Genomic DNA, 14,690 nt, shown 5'->3' with positions numbered 1-14,690 from the left:
AGTCAACTCCAGCCAACGGTCCAACTTTGACCATACTCGTCGAGTGCACTCGAGTGATTCGGCGAATCTATGCGTGTCCTCTGAATCCTCCTAAGGCCTTACTCGACTCGTCGAGTTAACCTTTCACTCAACGGGTTACCACTGATCATGAATCGCGGGACAACCCGATCCGACTCGTCGAGTCCTCTTGTGGACTCGGCGAGTTCCCTCCATGGCAACACTCATTTGACCTTCTGAGGTCAGATCTGATTCTCTAACCTATAGATCTGACCTTCTAACACCCAAAAGTTATGTAAAGGTTCAATCTTTATGTCCATGCACCACACATCAAGCTCTATTTGACCAAATAGCTCTTAAAATGACAACCTAGATTCAAAACTCCAGTAGGACTGCATAAAGTTGGATGATTGGGACTCTCTGGACCTACAAGGGTCCAGATCTATATCAAAAACTTGCAAGAGGGGTTTGAGGCATCCAAAACCCCAAAAATGAAATGATTCAAGCCCTAACCCCAATAATGGAATCTACACAATAGGGAAGACGAGGGTTCGAATTGGTACCTCAGAATGCAGCTCTTTGGTTGAATAAATTAGAACCACAACCTCCTCTGGTCCTTGTTGCTGGAGCTCTTCTCCTCTCTTGAAAAATCACACTAAAAAGCTCAAGATGGCTCTTTCTCTCACTGTACACAGTCAAAATCGTTAGGGTTCTCTCTTCTGGGAAGGTAGCTGCAAATGAAGGCCATGAGTGCCTTTAAATAGGGCTCATGACCAAGGATTTAGGGTTTCTGCCAACATCGCGGAATCGTCGAGTCCATTCATTAATCCAAGTCATCAGTCGCGATCCTACTCGACGAGTTTAGGCGTCAACTCGTCGAGTCCCTCTTCTTAACTCGAAAGTAATACTTAAATTATGATACCTGGAAATTTGGATGTTACATTTACGTTCAGGATACCATCAGATGAGGATGTACAGAAGACTGCTTTTCGGACTCACTATGGCCACTATGAGTTCGTGGTGATGCCCTTCAGGCTCACCAATGCTCCTGCCGCATTCATGGACCTCATGAACCGCGTATGTAGACCGATGTTGGAACTGTCTGTGATAGTTTTCATTGATCACATCTTGGTTTATTCCAAGACGCAGGAGAAACACAAGGAGCACTTGCGAGAGGTGTTGGATACCTTGAGGAGGGAGAGCTTCTAGCCAAATTCTGCAAGTGTGAGTTCTAGTTGCGCGAGGTGTAATTTCTAGGTCACCTTGTCAACTAGAACGGGATTTTGGTCTACCCGGCCAAAGTAGAAGCCGTGATGAGATGGGAGGTTCCTAAGTCTGCATCCGAGACTCGAAGTTTCCTTGGATTGGCAGGATATTACCAAAGATTCATTCAGGACTTCTCCAAGATACTTGTACCCTTGACCCGGTTAACGAAGAACGTAGCGGTCTTTCGCTGGGGACCTGAGCAGTAGCCAGCGTTTGAGATATTGAGACATAGGTTGTGCGATGCACCGATCCTAGCCCTGCAAGAGGGCGTGGAGGATTTTGGGTGCGATATTGATGCAAAGAGGGCATGTTATCGCCTCCGCCTCGAGGCAACTGAAGCCTTACGAGGCCAACTACCCGACGCACGATCTAGAGTTGGGGCAGTTGTTTTTTCCCTCAAGATTTGGCGACATTACCTCTATGGGGTCCGATGTTCCATTTACACGGACCACAAGAGTTTGAGGTACCTCATGGATAAGTCGAATTTGAATATGAGGCAGCATCGGTGGCTAGATGTGGTGAAGGATTATAATTGTAAGATCCTCTACTACTCGGGGAAGGCCAACGTTGTGGCTGATGAGCTTAGTCGCAAGGCAACTCCGATCAGATACATTTGATTGAGGATGACAGTAGTGACTCCACTATTGGAGTGGATATGAGAGGTGCAAGTTGATGGCATGAAGGAGGAGCGCCGAAAGTGTGAGCAGATCGTAGGTCAGGTGGCCTCATTTAACTATGATAGTCGGGGGCTGTTGACCTTGTACATGAGGGTTTGGGTTCCGTATTTGGGAGGAGCACGATAGGTTTTGATGGATGAGGCGTACAAATCTAGGTTTTCTATCCATCCCTGGGCGACAAAGATGTACAAAGATCTTCGTACTGATTATTGGTGGCCCTACATGAAGCGGGGTATAGCCTGGTACGTTGAGAGATGCCTGACCTACAGGAAGGTCAAGGCCGAGCACCAGTGTCCTCACGGAAAGGCGTATCCATTGGACATCCTTATGTGGAAATGGGAAGATATTACTATGGATTTCATCACAAAGCTTCCAAGGACCGCACGAGGAATAGATTCGATTTTGGTCATCGTGGATCGGTTGACCAAGAGTGCCCATTTCATCCCAATCCAGAAAAGTATTTCGTCCGAGAAGCTGGTCAACATCTACATCAGGGAGGTAGTATCTCGTCATGGAGTGCCAGTTTTTGTGATTTCCGGCCGAGACGTGCGGTTCACTTCCAGATTCTGGAAACAGTTTCATGACGAGTTGGGTACTCGTCTGCACTTTAGCACTGCTTTTCACCTGCAGACGAATGGTCATAGCGAGCGGACAATCCAGACTTTGGAGGATATGTTGCGGGCATGCGTTTTAGATTTTTGTGGTAGCTGGGATACCTACCTACCTTGGCAGAGTTTTCCTAGAATAATAGGTACCATGCGAGTATTGACCGTCCTCCCTTCGAGGTGTTATACAGGAGGAAGTACAGAACCCCGATATGTTGGGGTGAGGTTGGATAGAGGGTCATGGGGAGTACCAAAGTGGTACTGAGGACAACGGATAGGATTCAGCAGGTCCGAAGCAGGCTTCAGACTGCTCAGACTCAGTAGAAAAGTTATGCCGATAAGCACCGTTCAGACCCAGAGTCCAGGTTGGGGATATGGTTCTCCTAAAGGTGTCACCTTGGAAAGGTGTCATCCGGTTCAGGAAGCGGGGCAAGTTGGGCCCCAGGTACATCGGTCCTTTCAGGGTTGCAGCCCAAATGGGCAAGGTGGCGTATAGGTTTGATCTGCCAGTTGAGCTTAGCCAGATCCATAACACCATTCACGTCTCCCAACTGCGGAAATGCCTGATAGATGACTCTGTAGTGGTGCCTCTAGAGGATATTCAAGTGGATGACAGCTTGAACTGCATCGAGCGACCAGTAGCTATCCTCGATAGGAAGTCTAAGGATATGAGGAACAAGAGGGTTGAGTTGTTGAAGGTGCAATGGCAACAGCGCAAGGGCTCAGAATGGACTTGGGAACCGGAGGATGAGATGAGGGAGCACTACCCCGAGCTTTTTCCGAATACAGCAGCAGACTTCGAGGACGAAGTCTAAAATAAGCGCGGGAGATTTGTAACGCCTGGTTCCTGGTACGTATTTAAATAAAAATTATTCATATTTGTTAAGGGACTCTACGAGTTGGAGGCCCCAAACACGTCGAGTAGGAATTGGATATGTTGGACACGGGACTTGAAGCCTACTCGACGAGTCGAGGAGCCTCGACTCGACGAGTAGGTCAGCCAGAGTGAAACCCTAATTTTCAGGGTTTGCACCTTATTTAAACACCTTATATGAGAAGAGTAGAAAGATGATTCCTTCGGGAATGTAGATAGATTATCCTAGGGGAATAAAATTGTATGTTGTTAGAGAAGGTTGAGAAACGGGTTGCATGAGTGGAACAAAGTATGAGAGTTCTTCTAAAGAATCTTAATAAATAATCCACAAGGGATTAAGTGTAGAGCATCTGTTAGGGATCATTAAAATCCACAAAGGATGCATGAAAAGAGATGTTTCCAAAGGATCCACGAGGGATCAAAGTGTTGGGACTAAGCCAGGTGATCGTGCTCCGGTAAGATAGAGTTATCTTGTTCCCCCAAATGATAAATATAGTATGTTATATGACTAGACCGATTGGGTCTAGATAAGAAGAGAATGCCAATGCATGAGAAGATGAGAATAAAGGGGTGGAAAAAAAAAGAGTATAAGAGTACGAGAAAGGTAAAGAGTAAAGAAATGAGGTTAATAAGAGTATGAACAAATGTAACGGCAAAGTATGAAATGGTTATCAAATGAGATGAAGACAGAGTAAGAATATGAGATGACGCACAGATAGAGTGTGAGAAAGTATGAAATAAGAAGAGCAAGGAAAAAATAGAGTAGATGAGACGAGAAGATATGAGATACATATGAGAAGAGATGAGAATAGAATAGATGGAATAAGAAGATGAGATTAGAGTTAAGGAGTATGAGAAGGAAAGAGGAGAATAGTATATTATGAATAAAGAAACAGAAGAGAAGTTGAGCATGATATAACTCACTAGACTCGTGGTTTGATGTTGTAGATTTTTAATTTTTGTTGGTCCAAGTAGTAGCCATTATACAAGAGGAGATAGAAGCACCAAGGATTTGGACTACAAGTAGATTTTATTTTAGGTATTTCATTGTTGCTTTAAATTGTGGTTATAATTTATCATAAACCCGATAACATCATATGATGTAAAAAAAAATTATAAAAGAAATTTGCAAATTTTGTAGAAAACTCTCATAAATCCCTAATATATTATATAGAAAACTTCGGGTAGTTACAATCAAGATGGGGGATGAATGCAAGTTCCTTCATTTTAGCAACTATTGTCCGGATTGTATCAACATTATGAACCATAAAATCACCTTTACCCAAATGTATATGAGGCTCTTCCATGTTTACGTTCTTCCTTGCCCTATTAATAGCATCGTCAAGTCACACACACACGCCTTGTTATTATGGATAAAAATGTAGGTATATCGCTACTATTGAAAAAACCAAAATATATTTTAGAAAATTTAGGTTAAATATCGTTATTATTAGTAAATAAATAGAGATGTGTCATTATTTTTGAATAATGGATGGAAAAATGTTACTATTTTGATTTAATTAGTTCTTGATCAAATCAATTTATGTTGGATAGTAAGAAAAAGAAATGAACTAAAAGATTGCACTGTTTTTTTATACTACATTAAAAGAAACAACTAATGAAACACGATTAAAATTTATGTATATTTATTTGTACTATGACCCACAGACCATTCACCGTATAAGTATATAACTAAAAACGAAAACCCAGTCATGTAAAATTCAATGATTTAATTTTAATAATCATTAATTTCTAGTTTCATAATTTATTTGAAACAAAACGTAGATTTTGTTTGGGCCTCTAATCAAGGCTAAGGGACTTTTAGTAGCAGAAACCGAAACATCAAGGGGCTAAATGTACATCTACATTAAGTTTTACTCCGAATAAAATGGTTACATTTATGGTTTTCATGCGTCGTATTATTATGGGGTTAGTTTCTCCATTCTGCTCTCTGTTCAATTCCTCCGATTAAAAATTTTACGTTCGCCGGTGAAAACGGTCATCATCGGAACACCTTAAACACATTCTGAATTGAAGATACAGTAAGCACAATCTGTGAAATTTTTTCTTTCATAATTCAAAATTTTGCAATATGTTACGATGATCGTGATTTTATTTATAATATAGGAAAATATGGTAGATCCGGCCGTCGAAGACAAGATAGTGGCGGCGACGGACAATAGATTTGAAGAATTGCCGGTGGAACAAAAGCGCAAGCTTAATATGGATGAGGAGGAGACACAATCTGGTTCCGGAAGACGCCACCTCTTTGGTCGCCGGAAACCTTTGCACGCTGCTCTCGGTTCTGGGAAAAGTAAATCTCCTCAATCTGAATTTAGTTTTAGATCAAATCATATCTTTAATCTGTTGTCGATGACAATGGAATTTCTTTTACATATGACATACCTATTTCTTGATAAAAATCATGAAAATATGTAATGGATTCAATTCAGAATTTCAGATATCTTGATCGGCTTAAGTCTCTATTTTCAGCTGCTGATATTTTACTCTGGCGACAAAAGCAAATGTCTGGTGCCATTTTGGTCTCTGCAACTGTCATATGGCTTCTCTTTGAGCGGATAGGCTACCATCTTGTTCCATTTTTGTGTCACTTTCTAATACTTGCTCTTGCGATATTGTTCTTGTGGTCTAATCTTTCTTCCTTCGTTAACAAGTGAGTAGCAATTTTAAAATCAAGTATAAAAAGGGTCTTTTGTTTAAGTTAATCTTGTACATGAATATATGAACATTTTTTCTTTTAATAGGTCTCCTCCAAACTTCCCTGACATTAGATTGTCACAAGAACTGTGTGATTGTGTTGCTCTCTTGCTGAAAGATCAGATCAATCAGGGGTGCTTATACTTGAGGCAAATGACCACAGGGAAGGATCTAAAGAGATTAATGAGTGTATGTATCTATCTACCCTCTTTTTAAGTTCCTTATGATTAAAATGGATGAATTTTATGCTACTTTTAACTACAAAATTATCAACTTGTGGGCATGCAGGTCATTTTAACCTTATGGATTGTCTCTGTCATTGGTGGCTGGTTTGAGTTTTTGACCCTTGTATACATACGTGAGTTAATTGCTTTCACATCCTTAAGGTTGCTTTTTGTTACATAGGACTTTAATGTAATAGGTTGGACAGGATTGGATGGGATTAGATAGGCTTTCTAAGTATGTTTTTGTTGATAAGAATGTCAAACATATTATAAAATGCATGTCATGGGATGTTATGTCATGTACTATAAATGTATTATATAGCAAACGTTTCTAATACTAAATACTGACAACGGTGAGTTGTCAGTGTTTGTGCTGTTTTTGACAGCACCATTATTGTACGAGAGGAACGAAGATCTTGTTGATGCTTATGGTGAAAAGGCAGGAGAGGAAATCATGGCAGCTCTTCAAAAACTCCCGCTGCCTTTTTTCAAGAACACCAAACAAAACTGATTCAAAAGCCGTGATTATCGACTGGTTTCGTTTTTTTTAATCTATTTTTAAGAAATATTTCTTTAATTAGGAGTTGACGTACTCATTTCATCCACGTGTCTTTTGGCTCTACTTTTTGCTATCTGTATTTATTAGATTCAAGCCTCTGATGATATTCCACACCAACTAACTAGAATTGTATGGTTTGGCAATGTATTTGTAGAACGTATGTTTTCGTATGGTAGTTGGTATGGTTTACCTTTTTTTAATTATTTAGTTTTTTTATCTTCTTATTAAATGTTTCTATGTTTAAAATTTTTGTTATATCATTTATGTAATTGATATATTTGCAATCATATTAATTGTATCATTAGTTTTCAATTTCAGTCTCAATATTTGTGTTCAACTCTATAAACTAGAAAAATTGGAATAACTTTTGTAACACCCAAACAACAAAAACACATCCAAAGCTTTCAATTTTAGAAAAAAAAATACATATAAACATTCACAAAATTGGATGCATCCTCAGATCATACATACTAAACATGAACGAGGAGCATGAACACGATTCTCTAATACAAAAATGTTTAGCAACTTCTAATCTTCTAAATCTCTTAACTAGGCTACTCAACTGCTCTTTTTCCCTTGTTACTACATCATGTTCCTCACACTCTTCGATATAGTAAACATAAATATATAGCTTAATGAGTAACCATGATAATAAATTATTATATAGCTACATTCTACAATAACACATGAAGGTATAAGGACTAAGGACATTTTTAAGATGTAATATGGGATGCAATGCTATGCAATGAAATGTGACCCATGTAATAGTCGGTATATTTTCCATGAAAAGATGTCAATAACTACACGAATATATACCGAGCATACAATACATGGGTCAAGGCCATAACACAATATAAGCCTAAATATATGTTCATTAATATGTCCTTGCAGTTTGAACAGGAGACTGACAAACGATCAAGCTTGTACAACACCTATAAATAAAGGAGATGGTTAACCCTTTAGTGAAAATGGTGACGTCCTAATAATGATATGGGACGTGGAGAATACGAACTTGACCGACTGCAAATTTGTCCATGACAATGTGAATATCAAACTCAATGTGTTTCATCTATTGTCCGTTAGTGTTGAACCAGGTTAGCCGAAATATAGATGACACTGACATTGTTACGGTAGACAATAGTGGTAGTACGGATCATGGCTTGGAGTTCTCGAAAGAGATTGTGAAGTCAATCATTTTTGGAAACTAATTTAGCTACGTGATATTCTGCTTCGAAAGTTGATCTAAAGACAATGTGGTAAGGTTTAGAAAACCATGAAATAAGGTTGTCACCAAGGAATACATATGTATCCGGATGTGGATCGACGTGTGTCAGTTCTACATCTAAGCAGGTAGTAAGAGTCGTGGTCAGTGACACATATAATTGTAGGTCATGATTAATAGTGTTGTGTATGTAGTCGTAATTCATTTGAGTCCATGTAGGTGCAACTCTCGAATATCATATATGTACATGCACACTTGTTGTACAACATATGACATATCTAGTCTACTAAATGTCAAGTATTATAGTGTCCCTGAAAGGCTATAGAGTTCAAAGAAGGGATAAAAATAAGGTTATCGTTGGTAACTATTTTGAATGCAAGATCAACCAGGGTCTTGTTGGGATTGCAGTCTAGCATATGGGTAATGGGTTTTTTGACATAAAATATAAGATAGTTCTTCATAAAACCGACAACGGATGCTTTAAAAATAACTAGTTTATTTTGGAGTTTATAACAAAACAATACCATCCAGGATCCATTTATAGAGATTAGAATGGTATTAAAAACAACCATAGAGTGTTTTAGAATGACAACCTTTGGAGCCTTTAAACCCACTTGATTTTGGGGTGTTGATGAAGATAGAAAAATCAAAGAGTATGATTTTCTCTACAAATATCCACCATAAAGATTAAGTCACTTTGAATGCTAGTTTCTTATTGTATTCTTGAGTGTCTTAAGCCTTTAAGAACTTAAACCAAATAAGCACTAAAGGAGACAACTTAATGAAGCTTTATTCACCAAAACTTAGCTGAGAGAGAGAGAGAGAGAGAGAGAGAGAGAGAGAGATGAAGAGAAGAAGAAACTACGATTCTCATCACTTCATAAGACCGAAGGAACCAATTTTTCTCATGCATGAGACCTTCTTATATACTCCCATACAAGCAAAATGATACACCTTATTATATTCAAAAGTAATATATTAGATAAGAGGCATGGGGAACAAAGTATGGAGGCTGAAAAGCAACCCCCATGCCATATAGAAAAAGTTATGGCCATATGGCCAAGGAAGAAGACAAAACTTGTTTCTTGGTTCTTTTCACTAAAATGCTAAACAACTAGTAAGTGCAAGGTTAAACAAAATGTCCAAAACTATGTACATGACTTATTAAATCATACCATATGATATAATAACTCGTTTCTCTTCTCTTTGATTATTATTTTCATAAAACAATAATTTTTCTCTATTTAAATACAAGAATTTATATTATTTATTAATAATCATAATAATAATAAATATACAAAATGTGTCAACTTGATAAAGGTGTGACCCTATAGGATCATATGTTATTCGCAATATCACTCAATAATGATTATTAGGCATATAGATTCAACAATCTCCTACTTCCGTAAGATTCATTACAAACTGATATAGATAGTAGTTGACGTCTAGCAATGACCTACTACCCCTAACAACATATGAAGGGTGTTATCTTATTAACAATCAATTTCATGAGCTCTAAGCTACAATTGTTACTAAAGGTGTGGTACCAATTATTTCGTTGTCACAGACATCCTGTTGAACATGAGATATGGATTGCCATCAATCTCATTTACTGTTAAAATTTTAGTAAGGCCTTAAATGTCTAATTCTCAATGAATAAGAGGAACAAATCTCATGTTGACGACATATGTTGATCATTATAGTTCATGTCATACCCAATTATGGCCCTTATTGCTACCTTTTATGGAACAATGTTAAACCATGTTAAAGCACAACAATTCCTACACTCCAAGTCCCAAATATATATCTCATGTATAAGAATATAAAGATAAAACCTTGATCAAAACATCACTCATGACTACGATCCATAAAGTGATTTTGATATGGGTCAAGGTCCAAAATGTATTCTCCTAATCAAGTACCTATGAAGTTGGTAGTAGCTCTTGCTATTCTCATCTCCATGAGAATCAACCAATCCACTTATATTAGTCTTACCTCATAGATGCTCCCATAACTATGAATTAATATGAACATTTAGAATAACCAAGTTATTTAAGGATTAAATATGCTAATATAGAACAATAACATTTATTTAATGAAATACTATATCTAGTATATCAACTCATTACAATATATGTTGCATGTACTGTTCTAATATCCAAATACAAAATTTTAATCAAATACATATACTTACATCAACAAGTTCCGATAGCACCAATATGACTTTAATGATTTAGCTAATTAAGGAGCTTTGTTAAGTAGATTTGAAAAACTTGATTTGTATAAACTTTACGAATACAAACATTTTCAGTTATATATATATATATATATATATATATATATATATATATATATATATATAGAGAGAGAGAGAGAGAGAGAGAAAACTATTGAGAATGTATTAGATGCTTAAATATGACCTAGATACCAATACTTACGTAATGGGATTACCCATAGTCATAATAAACTATACATTGAGCATATTAGTATGTGGTTCCCCGAACAACAACGTACTCTAACTCTGATGTGTAAGTATAATTTTAATCTACACAGAACTACTATCCATACAAGTTTCTTCTTCATTTAAAATGAGGACACACCCAATTGAGAAACATCTCAATTTATTTGCAAGTTTAGCATATGTGAAACAACTTAAACATAGATTCCTTTCAAATACTCCATAGATTAGGAATATCTTTCTAGTTCTTGCAAGTACGTTAAAATGTTCCTGTAATTCATACCATGACTTATTCTCGGATTATACTGTTATCATTCAACCTGCTCTAAGTATACAATTTATTTGGCCTCCATGCATCATCATGACATATATGATTACTCTAATTGAAATAGCATATGGAATACAATCATATTATCTAATTCAAAGCATTGTACTGGGATTTTGAAGAGTGCTCAAAATCATGTCATGTGGTATATGACAAGATGAATTTCTCAGAGTCCTTTATCTTAAGCTCTTTAAGATCCATTAATGCAATTTACTTAATCTTTTAAGTTGCCATGATCTATCTGTATAGAACCTTATTCTAAGAATCAGTATGTCAATCACATATAAGACTAGGAATGTTACTGTGCTCCTACTAGCTAGTAGAAAACACAAGAGTCATATTGATTTATAATTAAATTACACTATGAAATTAACTTATAAGAAATAAGTGTTGGGTTTTAGTTAAAAAATAGTTTCATAAACTATAAAATATGGAAACGGAAGACTTTAAATTTTGAACATAACGTAACATTTTATACGCACCAAGGATCTTCTTAAAAGTTATAGAAAGATTACAATACCAACAATATAAAGGATGAATAAATAACAACCTTTAGTGTTCTTTGGATCCTCTATTAGGAGGCTGAGAAGTTGATGAAAATTTTGAAACCTTTAAGACACCAACAATGACTCAACTTGATATAGATGCTAGTCTATAAACTCTTAAACCCTTAAGCTTCAAGTTCATAACCAATATGAAATTAATGAGAGCATGAGGATGCAAGTGACTTCAAGAAAAGATGAACATAAGAGAAAGAGAGAGTAACCTCCTCTTAGGAGGTTACGGTTTTGTGAAGCATCAATGAACACCAAAGATGCAAGCCTCATTTAAAGGTCATAAAGTTAAGTCTTTAACCATAAGGTCTTAGCACTTTAAGCAACCTTGTGCCTATTGTCATAAGAGTGTCCATGCATGCTTTTAGGCTTAATACTTTTGATTAAACAAGTCAAAAACCCATTCCTTTTGTTTCCTTTCTAATTCTCGGCCAAGCCATAAAAAAAAAATTTGTTTGAATTTTATAAACTCAAAGTTTATAAAATATAAACTTTGTCTTTAGGTCTATTTTATCCTATTCAAAAATTTGTATTATTGGACTTCAACCAATGGCCAGGTAACCCTATCCCAATAGAGAATATGAAGGCTACCTCTAGCATCATAAGACAGATCCATGTGACCAGGTGATCATGTGCCATAAGAACCATACTAATGACGAGTGAGTGTTTTTGACAGAATGAGTTGTGAATCGATTCCAAGACTCCTAGGACGTTCCAAGAAGACTTAGTTTACAAAACTCATTTTCTGTATCACAACGAATGGTTACTGATAGTCTCATTAAGTTGATTTCAATATTCACTATGAAAGAATTTGAGCAAATCAAAAGGTTTCAACAATAACGAATAAAATTCATCAGTGAAATTGATTAAGCATCTATCACCAAATTCATTCATGGGTTGAAAAGATTACATACATCACTTATGTATAAATCCTTGTCAAGCTTTTTATTCTTTAAGTACTAATAAACAAAGACACTTGTGAATCATCTTCCCATATAAATAGGATTCACATGTATCAAATGAATCAAGCTCGTTTGCCTTCAAACATTCCATCATTTTGAAGTTGGTATATGTGTTTCTTATTTATATAGTCATGATTATTATGAAATAGATAAGTTTTAATCAAATATCATTTTATTATTTAGGTGTTATCATTAAAACTATCAATTTAACGTAAGTTTATAGATTTACTTCATAAATGACATTATGAGAAAATATTCTTCAACACAAAATGCATTGTTTCAGATGATGAATATGAACATCCATTAAACGGTATGCAAATCTATATTTATTCATAAATTTACAACTGTTACATTTCCCTAAAAAATAGGTACAAAACATCTATTGTTCAAATACGGACTATAACAACACTTGTTATATCTTCAGCATGAAATACATTCGTTTGTAATCAGTTGATTATTTCTTTCAATCATCAGCACATAATATCAATTATTAGTGTCACATGCAATATGAAATACTCAAGTGAATGATAGAAAAATAAATAGTTTTATCATATAGATATATGAAGTCCTAGTCATGTCAGACTTCCTCAACTTGGTGAGCTAAGAAGAGAAGTTCCTCTTTAATGTCCAGTTAAATTCATAGTAGAAACAACATTAATCATTTAGGTCTTTTCTTGATTTATGGGTTTATGTTGTATTTCCCTTAACTGAACTATAGCTCTATTAGAGTACTTAATCTCTCATACTTTCCTTTTATTTAATGATTGAACAGTTTTGAAGCACGTTCTACTGTTCCGAATGAATATTTGCTTTACTTGATGAGACATCTGATATGTTTAATAATTATTCAAGACTTTCTACAAGTCAAGGTTAATTACTCCAGTATGATGTGAGACACATCAATATCATCATAATATTACTTCCATCAAAGCATCATCATCAGGCTGATTGGTTTGTAGAGGTTGTTCAGGTATGCGATCTTTCAGTATATATAATTTCTATTTATCCTTAAGGAAGAACCTCAACGTGTTATAGTAGTTATAGAAATTATAACCATCAAATGTTACTATATAGAAATTATAACCATCAAATGTTACTATCTCTTTAAACTCAACAACAGATAGGTTTTACAGGGCGTAAGAGTATTAGTAGTTATATACAAAAATTCATTTAGTATTTTCAATATTAAGTCTTTAAAAATTAATATATTTTTATTGTTTCTAAAACATTAATTTACTAAATTCTCGGATCCAAGTAATGAAACAAGTAAATGGTAGGTGACCATTTATGATATTCACTTAATCAAACTCGGTAGGTAGCAATTACCAATTGCATAAGATATGTAACTCATAGGTAATGGGATCCCAAACAACTATTGCCTAACTTGGCATGTTTGATCTCATATATGCCTCAAACCTCTCATGCTTAGGCGACTTTATCACACAAGATTTTGATCAAGTCACATTACTTGAAACAACTTGTACTATTCCAACTAACTAGTGACAAGGTGACCCTTTCATCACTAGAAACTACAAAACTACCCCGAACAGCAAAGACAACCCTAATGGTTAGGTGACTCATCGCCAATTAAGACCATACAGATGATACTAAGTGTTCTTCAAAAAGGCGGCAATGACTTGCATTTTTAAGAAAAGTTTATATATATATATATATATATATATATATATATATATATATATATATATATATATATATATATATATATATATATATATATATAGGTTCAGGTTCATTTGAGACCATTCTAATTTTGTGAGACCGTGAGACCAAATCTAAAAATAATTTTAAAATGCAAAATAAATGGAAAATTCCAAAAATTCTTTTTTTAAATATTATTTTCAGAACTTGAATTAACTAAAAATAATAAAAAAAATTAAAAAATCCGTTTTTTTTTTTTTTTGAAAAATACGTGAAATATTCTAATAGAATCTTACACTAACATATTCTAAAAAATAATTTTAAAATGCAGAATAAATGGAAAAATCTAAAAATTCTTTTTTTTAATATTATTTTCGGAACTTGAATTAACTAAAAAAAATAAAAAATAAATAAAAATAAATTCCATTTTTTTTGAAAAATACGTGAAATATTCTAATAGAATATTGCAGAATAAATGGAAAAATCTAAAAATTCTTTTTTTAAATATTATTTTCGGAACTTGAATTAACTAAAAAAAATATAAATAAATAAAAATAAATTCCATTTTTTTTAAAAATACGTGAAATATT

At 35.1% G+C, this 14,690-nt stretch overlaps 1 protein-coding gene across 1 annotated transcript; it reads left to right on the top strand.

Annotated features, from left to right (window-relative positions):
* The first annotated feature begins 5,348 nt into the window (after window positions 1-5,348).
* Window positions 5,349-7,088, top strand: LOC111886678 (reticulon-like protein B5). Its single transcript, XM_023882929.3, has 6 exons — window positions 5,349-5,461; window positions 5,547-5,733; window positions 5,913-6,093; window positions 6,185-6,326; window positions 6,426-6,495; window positions 6,727-7,088. Exons 2-6 carry the CDS (start codon window positions 5,553-5,555, stop codon window positions 6,870-6,872), a joined length of 720 nt encoding a protein of 239 aa, XP_023738697.1. The 5' UTR covers window positions 5,349-5,461; window positions 5,547-5,552; the 3' UTR covers window positions 6,873-7,088.
* Window positions 7,089-14,690: the final 7,602 nt, after the last annotated feature.

This window comes from Lactuca sativa, chromosome 8 (genome assembly GCF_002870075.4).
Source record: "Lactuca sativa cultivar Salinas chromosome 8, Lsat_Salinas_v11, whole genome shotgun sequence".
Classification (NCBI taxonomy): Eukaryota; Viridiplantae; Streptophyta; class Magnoliopsida; order Asterales; family Asteraceae; genus Lactuca; species Lactuca sativa.
Note: the sequence above shows the minus strand (reverse complement) of the source record. Positions and strands in the feature narration are given on the sequence as shown.

Bases quoted from the DNA above. Each gene is read 5' to 3' on its own strand.
- LOC111886678 (XM_023882929.3), top strand. From the start codon at position 5,553: ATGGTAGATCCGGCCGTCGAAGACAAGATAGTGGCGGCGACGGACAAT. The intron at 5,734-5,912 runs GTAAATCTCCTC...CTCTATTTTCAG, and splicing joins TGCTCTCGGTTCTGGGAAAA to CTGCTGATATTTTACTCTGG. The intron at 6,496-6,726 runs GTGAGTTAATTG...GTGAGTTGTCAG, and splicing joins TTTGACCCTTGTATACATAC to TGTTTGTGCTGTTTTTGACA.